This window comes from Echinops telfairi, unplaced genomic scaffold (genome assembly GCF_000313985.2).
Source record: "Echinops telfairi isolate 266 unplaced genomic scaffold, ASM31398v2 ScPeMD7_16;HRSCAF=60, whole genome shotgun sequence".
Taxonomy (NCBI): Eukaryota; Metazoa; Chordata; class Mammalia; order Afrosoricida; family Tenrecidae; genus Echinops; species Echinops telfairi.
The window spans coordinates 4,068,829-4,085,812 of record NW_022103913.1 but is presented as its reverse complement, the minus strand read 5'-3'; the positions used below and the strand labels follow the sequence as shown (position 1 = coordinate 4,085,812).

General features: G+C 38.4%; 1 protein-coding gene across 5 annotated transcripts in view; it reads right to left on the bottom strand.

The window, feature by feature from the left end:
* The window catches only part of XRN1 (5'-3' exoribonuclease 1), a 160,164-nt gene that overhangs the window by 100,650 nt on the left and 42,530 nt on the right, over positions 1 to 16,984 (bottom strand). For all 5 annotated transcript variants that reach the window (XM_045287476.1, XM_045287478.1, XM_045287479.1 and 2 more), the window contains exons 11-12: positions 5,857 to 5,917; positions 5,537 to 5,642 (exon numbers count right to left, since the gene is read on the bottom strand). In XM_045287476.1, coding sequence (XP_045143411.1) covers positions 5,537 to 5,642; positions 5,857 to 5,917 — 167 coding nt within the window. The remainder of the gene's footprint in view (positions 1 to 5,536; positions 5,643 to 5,856; positions 5,918 to 16,984) is intronic.

Sequence of the window (16,984 nt, the reverse complement as noted above, 5' to 3'; positions counted from 1 at the left end):
GATCACAAAATGGAGAATGCGAGTATTTCTTATTAATGAGAATCAAGGTCCAGTTAAATGGACACATGGGGGAACACAATTCAATCCATTACAGTAAGTTAGCTAAAAATTATAGTCAGACATCTCCTTACAGAAGGATCACAGGGAGGAAATGAGCCAGTCAGGGTGAAGTATAGCAATGACGAAACATATAACTTTCGTTTAGTTTTTTTAATGCTTCCCCACTCCCTATCATGATCCCAATTCTACCTTACAAATCCGGCTAGACCACACTGTTATAGTTAAGAACTGGAAACGGGACAGATAAACCCCTCAGGACCAATAACAGTAGTGATACAAGGAGGGCAAGGGGAAGGTTAGGGAGGAGGGAACTGATCATAAGGCTCTAACCACCACCCTGGGGAGTTGACAACAGAAAAGTGGGTGAAAGGAGATATCAGAGAGTGTAAGACATGGCAAAATAATAATAATTTATAAATTATCAAGGGTTCAAGAGGGGCTGGTGGGAAGTAGGGGACAAATTGAAGAGCCAATACCAAGGGCTTAAGTAGAAAGAAAATGTTTGGAGAATGATGGCAACAAATGTACAAATGTGCTTGATACAATGGATGGATGTATGGATTGTGATAAGAGTTGTACGAGCACAACATGCTGTGTATATTTACTCAGTCAGTATGTTATTCCTTTAAAGTTTGAGCATTTAACTAATGAGCTTTTCATAAAATGACCTTACCACTCTCTTAAACGGTAGGGATGCAATGGTTCCGTAGCCTGTAGAATGTCTGAGAAATGCACAAGATGAAAATAGGAGGCTCTAAAATCTAGTTATAGAAGCTACATTACTCTTTGAAAAGTACTTTATTGTTTGAAAAATTTTTTTCTCTAATACCTTATTTCTACAAGACCAAGGAACATTATTTTAAAATTTAAGTAAAATAAATATTCAAGTCACTAAAAAAAAAAAGCCCAAGGTTGAAGCCAAAAATGGTCATAAACCTGTTAATTTCTATCACCTAATTTCAGACATTCCATATCAGTATATTTCTGGGAGATATGCTTTTCAAAATAAAATTTATTAGTTTTGATCATAAAAGATATACTTTCTCATTATTGGAAATTTGTAAAATAAAGTATTTCTATCAAATTAAAAACCGCTAAAGGCATTATGGCTAAAATGCTTGGATGTTCACCGGAAAGTTGCCAGTTCAAACCCACTATCTGTTCCATGGGAGAAAGATGCAGCAGTAGGCTTTCATAAAGAGTTACAGCTTTGGGAGCCCTAGAGGCTGCTCTACGCTGTCTCATAGGGTTGCTCAGATCAATGGCAGTGGGTTTGGGATAGCTAAAACTATGGTAGGTTTCATTTTAGTCCTTTTTCCTATGCGTAGGTTGTTTTTAAAAAGAGTAATAATTGTATATCTTATAATCTTCCTTCTCCTGGTCACATAGTAGGTTACGTATGTGTTGGGCTGCTAACTGCAAGGTAAGGACTGTGAAACTATCAGGCACTCCATGGGTAAAAGATGAGGCTTCTGTAAAGATTTACTGTCTCAGAAACCCTGGGGACAGTTCTATCTATCCCATTTGTGAGTTGGAATTGATTCAGTGGCAGTGAGTTTGAGTTTTTGATCTTTAAAATTGTATTTATCCCCTACTATCATGATGCCAATTCTACCTTACAAATCTAGCTAGACAAGCAGATAAGAGCTGGAAACACAGGGAATCCAGGACAGATAAACCCTTCAGGACCAATAATGAGAGTAGCCATGCCAGGAAGGGAAGGGAAAGGTGAGGGGAGAAAGGGGGAACAGAACACAATGATCTACCTATAACCCTCTCCCAGGGGGATGGACAACAGAAAAGTGGGTGAAGGGAGACATTGGTCAGTGTAAGACATGAAAAAAATATATATATGAATTATCGAGGGAGGATGGGGAAGCGAGGGGTAAAATGAGAAGCTTATGCCAAGTAGAAAGAAAATGTTTTGAAAATGATATGCCAACAAATGTACAAATGTGCTTGACAAAATGGAGGGATGTATGGATTGTGATAAGAGTTGTATGCACTAGGACAGACAGCGGAGAAGTGGGTAAGGGAGACGTTGGGTGGTGTAAGATATGATAAAATAGTAATAATTTATAAATTATCAAGGGGGAGGGGGGACGGGGAGGGAAGGGGAAAAATGAGGAGCTGACACCAAGGGCTCAAGTAGAAAGCAGGTGTTGTGAGAATGATGAAGTCAACATATGTACTAATGTGCTGGACACAAATGATGTATGTACGGATTGTGAAGAGTTGTATGAGCCCCTAATAAAATGATTATATAAAATAACAACAACGAGTACAAGAAAGAAGAAACTGTTCTAAAATTAGTTTGGGTGGTGATTGTACTTAATTGTATTTAATTCTTAATATGATTGAACTATTGAATTGTATGATATGCAAATTATATACCTATATAATTTATAGTCATATTTCTGCCCATATAATTAATAATTAACAATTAATAAAACTGTTAATTAAAAACAAACCAAAAAAAGAGTTGTATGTGCTCCCAATAAAATGGTTTTAAAAAACTGTATTTATGAGCTGGAAGCATCCTTCCAAATTATAGATTTTGTGTTAGCATCAGTTTAACAGTCTGGAGACAGTGAAGGTAGCAGGAGAGAGATAGTGATTGTAATGATGGTGAAGATGATTTTGATGAACCGCATTTTGGACATTTAACTATTTCTCATTTTTCACTTACAAATAACTTTGTAATACATATCCTTGTTCATAAGGATATTCTTCTATATTTGAATCTATATTTTGAAGAGAGTTAAAAGAAGTACCAGTTCAAAAGGATGAAAATTTTAAGAATTGAGAATATGTGCTTTACAGAATAATTTTACATATATATATAATCATTTTATTGGGGGCTTGTACAACTCTTATCACAATCCATACATACATCCATTGTGTCAAGCACATATGTACATTTGTTGCCATCATCATTCTCAAACATTTGCTTTCTAATTGAGCCCTTGGCTTCAGCTCCTCATTTTCCCCTCCCTCCCTGCTCTCCCCTCCCTCATGAACCCTTGATGATTTATAAATTACTATTATTTTGTCATATCTTACACTGTCCGATAACCAATTTATATTTTTATCAGTAATTTGAAAAGAACTCTGTCATCACTCCTAGACCAACACTGACTTAATACTTTTAAAAGATAACTGATCATTTCTTGGGCAAATGGTATTTGTTTTTAAAAGTCTATAATATATAAAATGGAAGGAAAATAGAAGAATACTTTTCAATTAGGCATTTAATGCCAACACCTAGTATTACAGTTTATGCAGTAGAACTCTGGTACTCAACATAATTAGATTTCAACACAAAATGTTGAGAACATTTTGCATCAAGGCACCCAATGCACGTGATTTTTATAAACTGTTTTATATAAAAAGCAGCTTGTGTTCCGGACACCTAGTGTTAGTTGGCGTTGTTAGTACACATTGTTTAAACCTTTGGCGACTGTGTTCCAAGTGTTTTTGCTATAATGTTCTTAGTTTTTGTACTGTTTTTAGATAAAAAACATGGGTATTAAGAGTTTGTTTTTTTTTTTAAAGAATCATGATAAGGAACTGGTTAACCATGTTATCGATATTGTTGTTGATAATTAGTAAACCCTTTTAGAAAACAGTTCAGGAAACGCCAACAGCAGACCACATAAGACAGATTAAAAAAAAAATTTTTTTTTGGGAGAAAGACAGCCAGGTCCTAGTGAAAAAAGGCACAGAAGGGAAAAGACTCCGGAAAAGCAGCAAGCTATTGCTTTTATAGAAGGGATCCCCTTCCAAACAATGATTCTCTCCATACCCCTCTTCACTTCCATGTCCACAGATCCAGATCCTCACCCACCTCAAGGTATGGGCCATACTGTAGTTGTTAAAGACTTTTTAAATGTTGTGTTATTTAAATTATATTATTTAATGCTGAAGTTATTTACTTTGGAATTTCTGTGTAATGTTTTATATAAAAAGGCAAGGTTAGGGTAAAAACTTGGTGGTCGAGAACAGATTAATCTGTTCTCAGTTATTTCTTACAGGAAAAATTGATTCGGGACTCTATTGCACCGCATTTCGACACTACCTTCTAGAATGGATTAGCATCGAGGTCCAGGGTTCTCTACTGTATGACTTCAATCAAAGACACATAAAAGTTAAGATGAAAGAATAAAAAGTGTTAACACTTTAAATATTTTATTTCTCAAATATAAAGTCTTGCACACTGATGACAACTGACAAAAGCTTCAAATGAGATAGTGAACTGTACTGGAATTCCTGTCTTTCTAGTTGTGAGAGGTCAACATGGACCTGAACCATTCAAGACAAACTCTAGACAAGAAGACAGTCTCAGAGTTTGTATTTTATAGAGCAATGTTTTAAAGCTTAAGTCTGATGTACCTATCAGAGTAGATCTAATACTGATATTTTATCAGTTTAAAAGAAAAGTAAAATTAATAGATTGGATGATAGACAAGTACACTGCATATAATATGGACATGTTGTCCTTCATAAAACTCTGATTTTACTTACAGAGAGGCAGTCTCATCTCATCTAGTGGTTAAGATATGGAGCCAGAGTACCTGGCTCAGCTAATTATAAGCTTTGTTACCTGGGGCAAGTCACTTAATTCTTTCATTTTCTTGATTGCAAAAGCAAAATAATTTTATATAACACAGAGAGTTATGAGAATTACATGAGTACTATTTTCAAAAGCTCAGAACAGTGTCTGGTGTTTGGTAAGCACTACATGAGTTTCACTCTTCTTCATCTCTAAGCACTGACACAGCCTTGATGGCAGTGAATTGATACGAGTGTGTAATGAAAAGGAAAGTCAAGAGGGACCTGACTACTACCCAGAAAGAAGATCTGGGAGCAGAGGAAGTCCTTTGGACCAAGTGTGTCCCTGTGCTATGAACCTCCTAGACTCAGAGGGAGAAAAGACACATGGACAAGTCCAAGGAACAAGCCTAGAGATGCTGAAAGGACACAAGGACCTTCCCTAAGGAAATGACGTAGAGAGAAAATCTTCCCCTAGAGATAGCAAACTGAAATTTGAACTTATAAACTATGAGAGAGTAAATTTGTTTGTTAAAGCCTAAGAAAAATAAAAATGGATGGAACTCTAACATATGTACTGTAGTTAAAAAAAAAATTAGACAGCCATTGCCTTAGAGGTCAAGTTAGTAAGAAATATCTGGACTGGGTATTACTTGGGGGTGAGTCACATGGCCTTTAACATAGTGCAACGTGAGCTTCAGGAGATGGAAAGCATAAAACTAAAAGCTTTTCATATGGAAATTTTTATCACAGGAATGTAACACACGTCAGAGTTAAAATAATCTTTAAAACCAGGCTACTTGAAAGATGTACAATAATTTACAAAGTAAAAAATACTTCTAGTACCTTCCCCATCAAAATCATGCTATTCCTAAAGAACCGCAAAGTCTAATTTTCTCTAAAGTAAAGCATCAACAAAACGTACTCTGACACTACATCAACTCCCATCTTCGTCATATAATATGTTCTTTTATATTGCCTAAATTCAGTTTCAAATAGGTCGTCATCTTCAGCTTCATCTTCCAAATTACCTGGGGAAAAATATAGAAAGATGGTGACAATTATGACAATTATTTTATTTTTTATTCAAAGGCTGTGTGATAAATGACTATCAAAGTGGGTGATAATAAGAAGCCACTTTAGAAACTTGCTCCATCTAACATGACCAAATTAGTAGAAGTAAAAGGAAGACATAAGAAGTATCCTGCCACAAAAATAACACCCCCAAGTGTAATCTGTACTCACTCTTAGATGCTGTCACTTCAGATTCATTTTTGTCCAAAGCAGCCCAACAGACGGAATTTTCCTGGAAGTATAAAAATTTTAAATCAATACAAAATTAATGGGAAGATACTTCAAGAGAGATATTTAACAGGGAGATTTAAAAAATACTAAAAATAATTGAAATTGTAAAATTTTATTTTTAAAGTAATTCTCAGATAATATATAAATATTGGCTTTAGATAACTTTTTAAAAAGAGATATATTTATATAATATATAGATGTCTCAAACATACAATAATTAAATCTTACAACTAAAAAAGAGAATTACATGACTTTCAAAAGAAAAATCTTTAGAAATAGTACATTACTTAGAGAAAAGTATAGTCAATATTAAATTATTTTATCATATACCAGTATTAAAATTTTATGTTTGATAGTAAAAAAGAAAAAACACTGCAAGCTCAGTGCCATTGAATCAATACTGACGAAGGGTCAGAGTAGAACTACCCCGTGGTTGCTGAGGCTGTAACTCTTTAGAAATCCTCATTTCTCTCCCTATTAGAGCTTAGGATACTGTCAGCAGAATCTATTTAAGGTTGAATTCAATGGTTACAAATATTACCATGATTCTTAGGACCATTTACTACGCTCCACTCTTTAGTTCTCATACATACCACCCATTTGATTTTCTATAGTTCTTTGATCATCACAACCCTTCACATTCATTCTGTCTCAGTTTTTCTCTCTTCTCTTCTATTTTTTAACTGTCTACTGTAGTGACTCTCATTAAATTCCTATAACTTCATTGATTTCCAGATCATTTTTTTCAACCAATCCAAAGCCTCATTCAACTTCCTGTGCCTGGCCTGTTCCTCCAGTCCCTCTCGTTTCACCAGTGTCTCCAGTGTTAAATACATATGCCAGAAGACTAGTGAATCTCAAACTAAGATGAAATGGGAGGAGCCAGAGATTACTAACAAGTATGCTTATTGAGTACAGGCTTCCCTAAATTATACAGGCTAGTTTCTTGTTTCCTTTCTTATTTCTTCTTTTTGCCACAATTTATTTTAAGTACACAAATAACAATGAGTACAAGAAGAAAATGGTCTAAATTGATTGTGGTAATGATTGTACAACTCTTGATAAGATTGAACTATTGTTTTATTATAAATCATTTTAGTGGGGGCTTGTACAACTCTTAACACAATCCATACATCACCCATTGTGTCAAGCACATTTGTACATACGTTGCCATCAACCTGGGGAATAGCTCCTCATTTTCCCCTCCCTCCTTCCCTCCCCCTCCCTCTCTCATGAATCCTTGATAATGTATAAATTATTTTTTTTTCATGTCTTGCACTATCCGATGTCTCCCTTAACCCACTTGTCTGTTGTCCATCCCCCTGGGAGGGGGTTATAGGTAGGTCATTGTAATCAGTTCCCCTTTTCTTCCCCTACCTTCCGCTCACACTCCTGCTATGGCTCTTCTCAATATTGGTCCTGAGGAGTTTATCTGTCCTGTATTTCCACCTCTTACCTGTACCCACGTACATGCTCTGTTCTAGCCAGATTTGTAAAGTAGAATTAGGGTCATGATAGTGTGGGAAGGAAGCATTAAAGAACCAGAGGGAAAACGTATGTTTCATCAGTGCTATCCTGCACCCTGATTGGCCCATCTTCTCCCCATGACCCTTCTATAAGGGGATGTCCAATTGTCTACAGATTGGCTTTGGGCTTCCACTCTGAACTCCCCCCCCCCCCATTCACATTATGATTTTTTGCTCTGGGTCTTTGATGCCTGATAGCTGATCCCATCGAAACCTCATGATGACACAGGCTGGTGTGCTTTTTCCATGTGGGCTTTGTTGCTTCTCGGATAGATGGGCTATTGTTTATCTTCAAGCCTTTAAGACCCCAGGCATTATATATTTTAATAGCGGGACACAATCAGCTTTTTTCACATTTGCTTATGTACCCACTTTGTCTTCAGCTATCATGTAGGGAAGATGAGCATCATAGAATGTCAGTTTAATAGAACAAAGTGTTCTTGCAATGAAGGAGTACTTGATGGGAGGACAAATGTCCATCTGCTACCTTACTATACCTATAAATATATGAACATAGATCTATTTCCCCATCCTCATATATAATATATTTACATGCCTGTATTTAGACCTCTATATTTATATTTAGACCATTTTTCCTCCAAGTTCCTTCCTCTATTGCCTTTGTTTTCCTCTTGTCCCACTATCATGCTCAGCCTTCATTTGGGTTTCCATAATTCCTCTTGGTTACATTGCCCTTGATCAAGCCCTACCAAACCTCCTATACATTTTCGGTCACTTGTTCCCTTTTTTCTGGATTTGTTAGCACCCACTTCCTTTCCCCTGCCTCCCCCTCGCCCATGTCCCCCTAGAACTGTCATCCCGTTGTCTTCTCCTCCGGCTTGTTTATCCTGCCTATCTTATCTAGATAGACATACAGAGATAATAATATGCACAAACACAAGACGGAGCAAAAGAAAGCAACAATAGAAAATAAAACAATAGCTCCAACAGCAACAACAAAAGTCAAGGAAAAAAAAGAAAAGCCTATAAATAGGTAGCTAACGTAGAGACTGGGGTATCCATTACGAATGCTCAGAGGTTCAAGCTTCTGGCCAGGAAAAGGTGGTATACCTAGGTGGGCATTACACCTGGATTGGCCCATCTAAGCCAGGTGAATTTGATTCAGCCAATGGGGTTGACCAGTATTGTCGACTATGACTCCCAACGGGGCCCCTGAAAAGACCAGAGGTTTTACTCTGGCGCTCTCTCTCCCACAATGTAGCACAGCTGGTTGTGGTCCAGAGCAGCCAGGCTGCAGTCCCGCAACTGTGCTGCGGACTCTGTCTGGCTTGTGTTCCATTTACTGTAGAACCTGAAACTGCTACTATTCTCTATAACCCCACTTAGATCACAACCAGGCTTTGACGTGAATTCTTTCTCATGCAGAGCCAAGCCAAGCACAAACCAGGCTTTGACATGAATTCTTTCTCATGCAGAGCCAAGGACTGAGGTATATCTCTCACCCAAGAGATCTAACATAATTTGGTGCCGTGACACAGATATATATATAAGGTAAGCCGGCTCCAGTTACTTTCCTGGAATGGGCCCTCACATCCTGATCTTAGGGGTTTCAGGCACCGTTTGGACTCTTTTCCACTTCTCCACCCTTGGGAGAAGGCACATAGCTGGAAAGGAAGCCAGGCTGAACTCCTCCCGTAACAATGTGGAGTCGGATGGCTCCCCGAACTGACTCATGGGCACACTCGTAATGTGTTACCGCAGCCCCATCCTTTTGTGTCCATCTTTACGCCTATTCTTACTGGTATATGGGACTTTACGTCTGCCTTTCTGTGCCTGCCTTCCTGGGAACTTGCATGCCTTCCCCAGTCTGGATTTCTGGGAGGGGGTTGGGATGCTGTTGCCTGCAGGGTGGGAGAATTTTGATTCCAAAAGCCTTTTCAAGTCTCAGTGGTATGCTTTGTGTTTCAGCCAGCTAGATGGCTGGGTGTGCCCATGTAAACCCTGTTGGTTTCTGCAGGATTCTGGCTCTGGTGGCTGGCCCCATGCTGATTTTTGGCTAGGCTGCAAGCTGAGGCTGCCATTTTCCCAATCACATGACTCTCCTTTCCCTGGCAGAATCCCTTTTTAAAAAAACAAAACACTTTTATTGGCACTTCATTCATATACAATTCAATAGTTAAACCACATCAATAAGTATTGTACAATCTTTATCACATTCAATTTTAGAACCTTTTCTTTTTCTCTGTACTCATCGTTATTCATGTAATTTTTTCAATGTTGGCAAAAATATACATTACAAAACACTCACCCAATTAAGTTCCACATGTATAATTCAGTGCCATTAATTATATTCTTTGTGCTGTATAACCATTATTGTTATTCCTCCCCAAATTGTTCTATCACCATTAAAATGAACTTAATTCTTCCCTCCCCCCACCGTAAAGCAAAATCTCTTCCTCCTTCACCCATGGTAACTATAGGGTAAGTCAAGTTGGGTTTCTTTTTTTGAAGTGTTATTGATATAATTTTCACATGGCATACACTTCCAGAGCTAAACCACTTCAAGAAAGAGTTGTATACACATCATCAAAATCAGCTCTAATGCTCCCTTTCTCCCTCCTGCACCTACTGATCACTCCCCAATTCCATCTTCCCCTCCTTCCTGATAAACCATTGCATCAGTTCTTGTCTCTGCTCCTTCTGTGCATCCAAAACTTGGAGAGTTAACAGAAACAATTGGGAAAAAAAAGCAAAACAAAACAGAAAGAAGAAGCTGAAATCTCATGATGACACCTGGCAGAATCACCTGCCTAGTCCTCAGCCTCAGCCAGCAACAGGTTTTACCAATTTGAGTTTGACAGAGTCTTTGAAAGACTATTCAAAGACCACACAATATTAAGTCAGCTAACCAAGTCTTCCACATGACACCCGGCTTGTACAGTAAGACATTGTTATACTTCAACCCCCTAGGCTACTTAGGTAGCCCACAGAAATAGATCCCATCCCCAAACCCCTCCTGGGTCACTTCCACCATCCCCATCCCCTCTGATAGAACAGAAGAATATTCTCTCAAGATAACTAACTCAATCACAAGAATACAGCTCTCACAGCCATACCAGACACCAAATTATCCTCCTCGCCTGAGTCTCACTCCCTCATTGACACCCTACAAGACCACAAGGCAGTAAAACATCATACCATCAAACACTGTCCTTACATAATACATAGGGTCGATAAGGTACCCTGGTGGATTCACTATTTATGCTCCTTTACCTCAACAACAATAAGCTCTGGAATCTGTTCCCTTCAAGTCAGCAACACACACCACCTTTAAACTCACCAAGTAAAATGTCAGCTTTCTAGGGAGAGAGCCAGTCCGCAGGGAGACAGAGATGCAACTTGTACTCATGGCACAGCTAGCTCCGGATAGTTGTTAGACCTATTTGCATTAGCTTCTGAGAGAGAAAACAGGGCTCCTTTCCCTGCCACAGGTATTGGGACTTATTACATCAGGGTTACTCAGAGACCTCTGCCACCACTGGCAAGGTAGCCAGAGAATACAGGGTCCCATTGACCCCGCTCAGATGACCTTTTGAACTGAAGCCCCTCTTCACAGGGCCATCCACAATAATAGCCTATGGGACTATAAGTAAGGATAGGAGAACTCAAGAGTTGTGCAACAACCTACTATAAACCTGTTATAAACACAAATAATTAAAGTTCTTCACTCTCCCTTTCACAATTTACAGTGTTGATAACGGATTCTGGTAGAATTAATATACCCATCACACACCCCAACCACAACATCTAGAATCTGCTTCCTACACCTTGAAAATACCTATTCTCCACCAACTTACCAACTAAATATATATCCCCTATAACTCTCTGTGCCCAGTGAATGTCAGTCCCTGTGAACGTCAGTCCACCTGTGTGTGATGGGCCTGTGCCACCTGCTTGCTCACAACAGATCTGGCACTGCTGGTAGTAATCAGAGCCTGCGACCAGTTTGTTCACAGATCCCTTGAGCAGTTCCCTCAACCCTTATGGCATATGAGTGCTATCCTGCGCTGCGTGCAATCGGCTTTCCCAGTACCACCCTTGCTGCCTGCAATCACACTGCCCACCCAGCCTAAGCGAGCCACCCATGTCACCCTCCAAATATATAGCTCTGGCTGTCTAGAGAGTCAACCCCAGTGAGAACTCACAGTGCAGCTGGCTCTGGGTAGTCCTTAGAATCATACATACTAGTCTCTGAGAAAGAAATCGCAGGACTCCTCGACACCCAGGAAAATGGCACCAAGCTCCACCAAAAATGCCATTCAGACAAGAGAGCACATCAGCAGCCAATACAAGAAAGCAAGATAAACAAAATACAATGACTGAGGAGGACCTGAACCTAGAAATGTACACAGAAGACTCAGACAGTGAACCGTCAAAGAAAGAAATATTCAGTATGCTGCTTAGAGCCATAGAGGATATGAGGGAATCAATACAGAAAAGGGATGAAAAAAATGGAAAGGATAGAGTCCACTTACCAAAGGGAAATACAAGACTTAGGGGGAAATGCAGCAGAAGCAAAGCAAATGGTAAAATACCTTACCTATAGGCTGGAAGAGGTGGAGAATTGTATCAGTGACCTCAAAGATAGCCAAGTAGAACTCAACAAATGTGAAAGGCAATTTAACAAGATCATCAAAGAAACTGAAGAAAACCTGAGAACAATGACCAATGCTATGAAGAGAAACGGTATCCGAATAATTGTGATACCAGAGCAAGACAAAATGGAAAAATCAACAGACAAGACAGCAAGAGAATTCCTGGAAGAAAACTTCCCCAATTTAATGAAGGAGAATTCCAGAAAGCAGAGTATACCAATTAGACTTAAACCCAAGAAGAATACAGCAAGGCACATAGTAGTCAAATTATCCAACTTTGAGGAAAAGGAGAAAGATAGATAAACGGGAAAGAAGCTCAACAAAGAGGCTACAGAACTAAACTCTACAATTAGCAAAGTTGACCTGATAAGACTTTTCCCACCAACTGAAAAAAATTCACATTCTTTTTATGCTCACATGACACGTATTTGAAAATAGACCACATGCTGGAACACAAGTCAAGTTTGAGCAAATTCAAACATACTGAGGTCAGTCAGACTTCCTTCTCTGCCATGAAGCTGGAAATCAAAAGAAAGATTAAAAAACCAAGGGCAAATACTTGGAAAATGAATGACTTACTTCTTTAAAAGGTGTGGATATTGGCCCAAATTAGAGACAAAATTAGGAAGTTTCTAGAAACCAATGAGAATGAGAATAGGACATACCAAAATCTATGGGACACAGCAAAGACAGCTATCAGAGGATGCTTGAGAGCTATAAATGCATATGAAAAAATAAGAGACTTATGGTGGATACCCTATCACAAAGCCTTCTGCAGTTGAAACAGAGTCAACAGAATAATCATTTTAATAGCAAAAGAAACAAATGATAACAATCAGGGCTGAGATAAAAGAGTGGGAGAAAATACGGAGAAAATTACCTCAGTAAAGAGCTGGTTGTTCGAAAGGATTAACAGAATTGACAAACTTTTAGCAAACCTAACAAAAGACAGGAACGAACAGATGTCAATGTCCTTCCTTGAGGGATGAAACAGGGGAAATTACAATGGACCCTAATGAAATTAAAAGACTAATTACAAAGTTCTATGAAGGACTGTACTCCAAGTAATACAACAACTTGGAAAACATGGACAAATACCTGGAAAAACAAACCCTCCTCAGATTACCTCATAAGAATTTGAACAGACCCATAGCAAAAAGAAGAAATAAATAAGGTTATCAAGGAACTACTAACTAAAACAAGCCCAGATGGCTTTACCAGAGAATTCTATCAAGCATATAGGGAAGAGCTGACACCAATTCTACACAAGCTCTTCCAGAACATAAAAAGGATGGTAAACTCCCAAACACATTCTATGAGGTATAACAGTGATAACAAAACCGGGCAAGGATCTGACAAGAAGAGAAAACTACAGGTCAATATCTCTAATGAACATAGATGTAAAAATCCTTAACAAAATCTTCGTCAATAGGATACAGAGTATATACAAAGAGTAATTCCTCATTACCAAGTGATTCATACCAGCGATGCAGGGATGGTTCAACATCTGAAAATCCATCGGCATTATGCACCACATTGAGAAGAAAAAGGACAAGAACCACATGATAATATCAATAGATGTAAAAAAGGATTAAATAACATTCAGCATGCAATCCTAAGACACTCAAGAAGATAGGATTGTGAGGAAATTATCTCAATAAATTAAAGTTATACCTAAAAAAGGGAAACAGACAAGGAAGACCTTGTCCCCAATTTCATTCAACATCATCCTGGAGGTCCTAGCTAATAATATAAGGCAATGGAAGGATATCAGAGGTATACATATGGAGACAGAAGAAGTGAAATTACTGTTATTTACATATCATATAATTTTATATATTGAGAACCCCCAAAGGCGGCACAATAGAAGTGCTGGAAGCAATAGAGGAATATTGTAGAGTGGCAGCATACAATATCAACAAGCAGAAATTAATTTGATTACTATATACAAATGATGCGATTACAGAAAAGGAGATCAAGAAGGAAGTACCCTTCACAATAGCAAAACATAAATGGAAATATCTAGGGATCTACTTAACCAAAAAAACCCAAAAGATCTATATGAGGAAAACTACAGAACCTTACTACAAAAGAAAACAAAAAAGGATTTTCAAAAATGGAATGATATTCCATGTTCATGGATCGAATGACTCAATATTGTGAAGATGTCAATTCTACCTAAGGCACTATATAGGTTCAATGCAATCCTTATACAAATACCAGCATGATTTCTCAAATAAATGGAAAAACTGATTACAACTTCATATGCAAAAGGAAGAAGCCCAGAATTGGCAATGAAATCTTCAAGAAGAAGAATAAAGTGGGTGAGTTTGCATTACCTGACATTAAAATGTATGCAGCCACAGTTGTCAAAACAGCATGGTACTTGTATAATGGTAAATACTTGGAAAAATAGTTAAGAACAAAAAATCCAGAAATAAATACAGCAGAATACAGACAACTGATCTTTGATAAGGGCCTAGAAAATATCAAATGGGAAGCAGATGCCCTTTTTAACAAATGGTGCTGGAAAAACTGGAGATCAACCTGCAAGACACTTACCTCACACCATACACAAGGACAAATTCAAGGTGGATAACAGACTCGAAGGTAAACCACAACACTATCAGAATAAATGAAAAAATTTGGACAAAGCTAAGAACTTTAGCGCAGGGAATACATGGCTATCGGTAATAATGAAGGACAAACACCCAGAGGAAGATAAAATAGATGTGTGGGACATACTAAAGATAAAACACTTGTGTGCATCAAAAACTTCATTAAGAGAGTAAGAGAGCTTGCAGACTGGGAAAAGATATTTAGTAATGACATATCAGACAAAAGTTTTATTACTAAAATCTACAGAACCCTTCAATCTTACAACAGGAAGAAAACGAATAGCCTACTAAGGAGGTGGCCAAAAGACTTGAACAGAAAATTCACAAAGGAGGAAACCCAACTGACCAATCAACATATAAGAAAATGTTCCCAATCATTAGCCATCCAAGAAATGCAAATCAAAACAACCATGAGGTACCGCCTAACACCTATAAGGATAGCCCAATTACAAAAACACCAGAAAGCAACAAATGTTGGAGGGGGTGCAGTGAGATAGGGACTCTCATGCACTGCTGGTGGTCTTGTAGATACTTATAGCCACTGTTGAAAGCGATTTAGCGATACATAAAACAGATGGAAATTGAATTACATTATGACCTAGCATGACTACTGAACATATACCCAGAAGAAATAAGAAATAGATCATGGCCAGACATCTGCGCTCCAGTGTTCATCACTGCGCAGTTCACAATGGCAAAGAACTGGAAACACTAAATTTCCATCAATAGACAAATAGATTAAAATCCTTTGGTATATACACACAATGAATTGCTGTGCATCCCTAAAAACAGTGATGAAAAGATGAAGCAACTTGTCTTGTGGGAAAAGCTTCAGGATATTATGCTGAGTGAAGTTAGCCAAGCACAAAAGGACAAGTAAAACATGAGTCCCCTGAGGTAGGTTCAAACAGCAGAATGGGCATAGGGGAAAGTGTACTTATCATATAGTTCCCAGGCTGAGGACCACATACTCAGCCCAATGATGCATATGTCATATAAATAAATGAATGAATGAATAAATAAATAAATAAATGAAAACGATGTAGATAACACCTGTCCTGGAACAACACCCCATCACCACCCCCAGCGCATATACCCAAAGAGGAGTGGGGGAAGAAAAAGAATGCAATGGGGAATAGGTCACTAATCCACCCCAGGGGGTGGTACTGTTTATGTTTCCACAGTAGAGAGAGAGAGAGAGAGACCTTATTCTAGTGTGCCAAGCCTTGAGGGAGACATTCTTGCTTGGAGCAGCTTGTTCACAGAGAGAACTTCAAGGCTAGCCTCAGCAGGAGATGTGACATCACTCCCTAGATGAAAGCACTACAGAGGATGGTCCTGAAGATACAGTTTGGGGAGTGTGGCCGGTCTGACTCATCCACAATGGGAGCAAAGCAACGAAGTCCCTGAGGAATTCCGATTGTGGACTTCTGACCCAGGGGGCAGCATTTGGCACCTCATCTGAATGGGCTGGGGGATATTCACAAGGGGGCCACATTGAAGTTAAAGGTGTAATGGGATGCGGGATGGGGCACTAGACTGCTCCATCCTTAACTGCAGGAAGAGCAATAGGGTCTTGTAGAAGGCACTCCACTCAGACATGAACACTGTGTACTAAAAGGGTTTAAGTGGTGTTAGGTAAGTGGGTCCTGGGATATGGATCTCTGAAAGAAAAGGGGATTGGACTGATGGATTATAACAGGGCCTTCTCGCTATTTAACAAAGAGATACTCAGCTACTCTGGGTCAGGACAACAGTTAGTCTGGGAATTACTTGTATGGTCTCTCTTTTTTCCTTTTCTTTTGGTGTCTATCTATATAAAATATGCAGGATAAGCAATCCCAAGGAGATAGCAACAGGAATGAAGGTTCGGAGGCAGGGAGGGGGGACATGAGAGAGTTGGAAGCGAAGGGAGGGGAGGAATGAGCGAATAACAACAGGGACAGGACAATAGCAAGGGATCTAAAATTGATGGTGAGAAAAAAATTTAAATAAATAAAATAAAATTGATGGTGAAGAGGGTGTAGCATTCTTGGTCATGTTTGATCAATTGAAATGTATCTGAAAAGAATTACTGAGAGTTGAACGATGGATAAACATGATAGTGGAGCAAGAGGAAAGAACAAGAAAATAAAAATTAAATATATAGATATATATCTGTAAATATATAGACATATAAAGATAGATGTATTTATGCATGTATGTGTGCACATGCATGTTTGTGTGTGTGTGTGTGTATATATATATATATATACACATATGTACACACATACAGGAAAGAACAAGAAAATAAAAATTAAATATATAG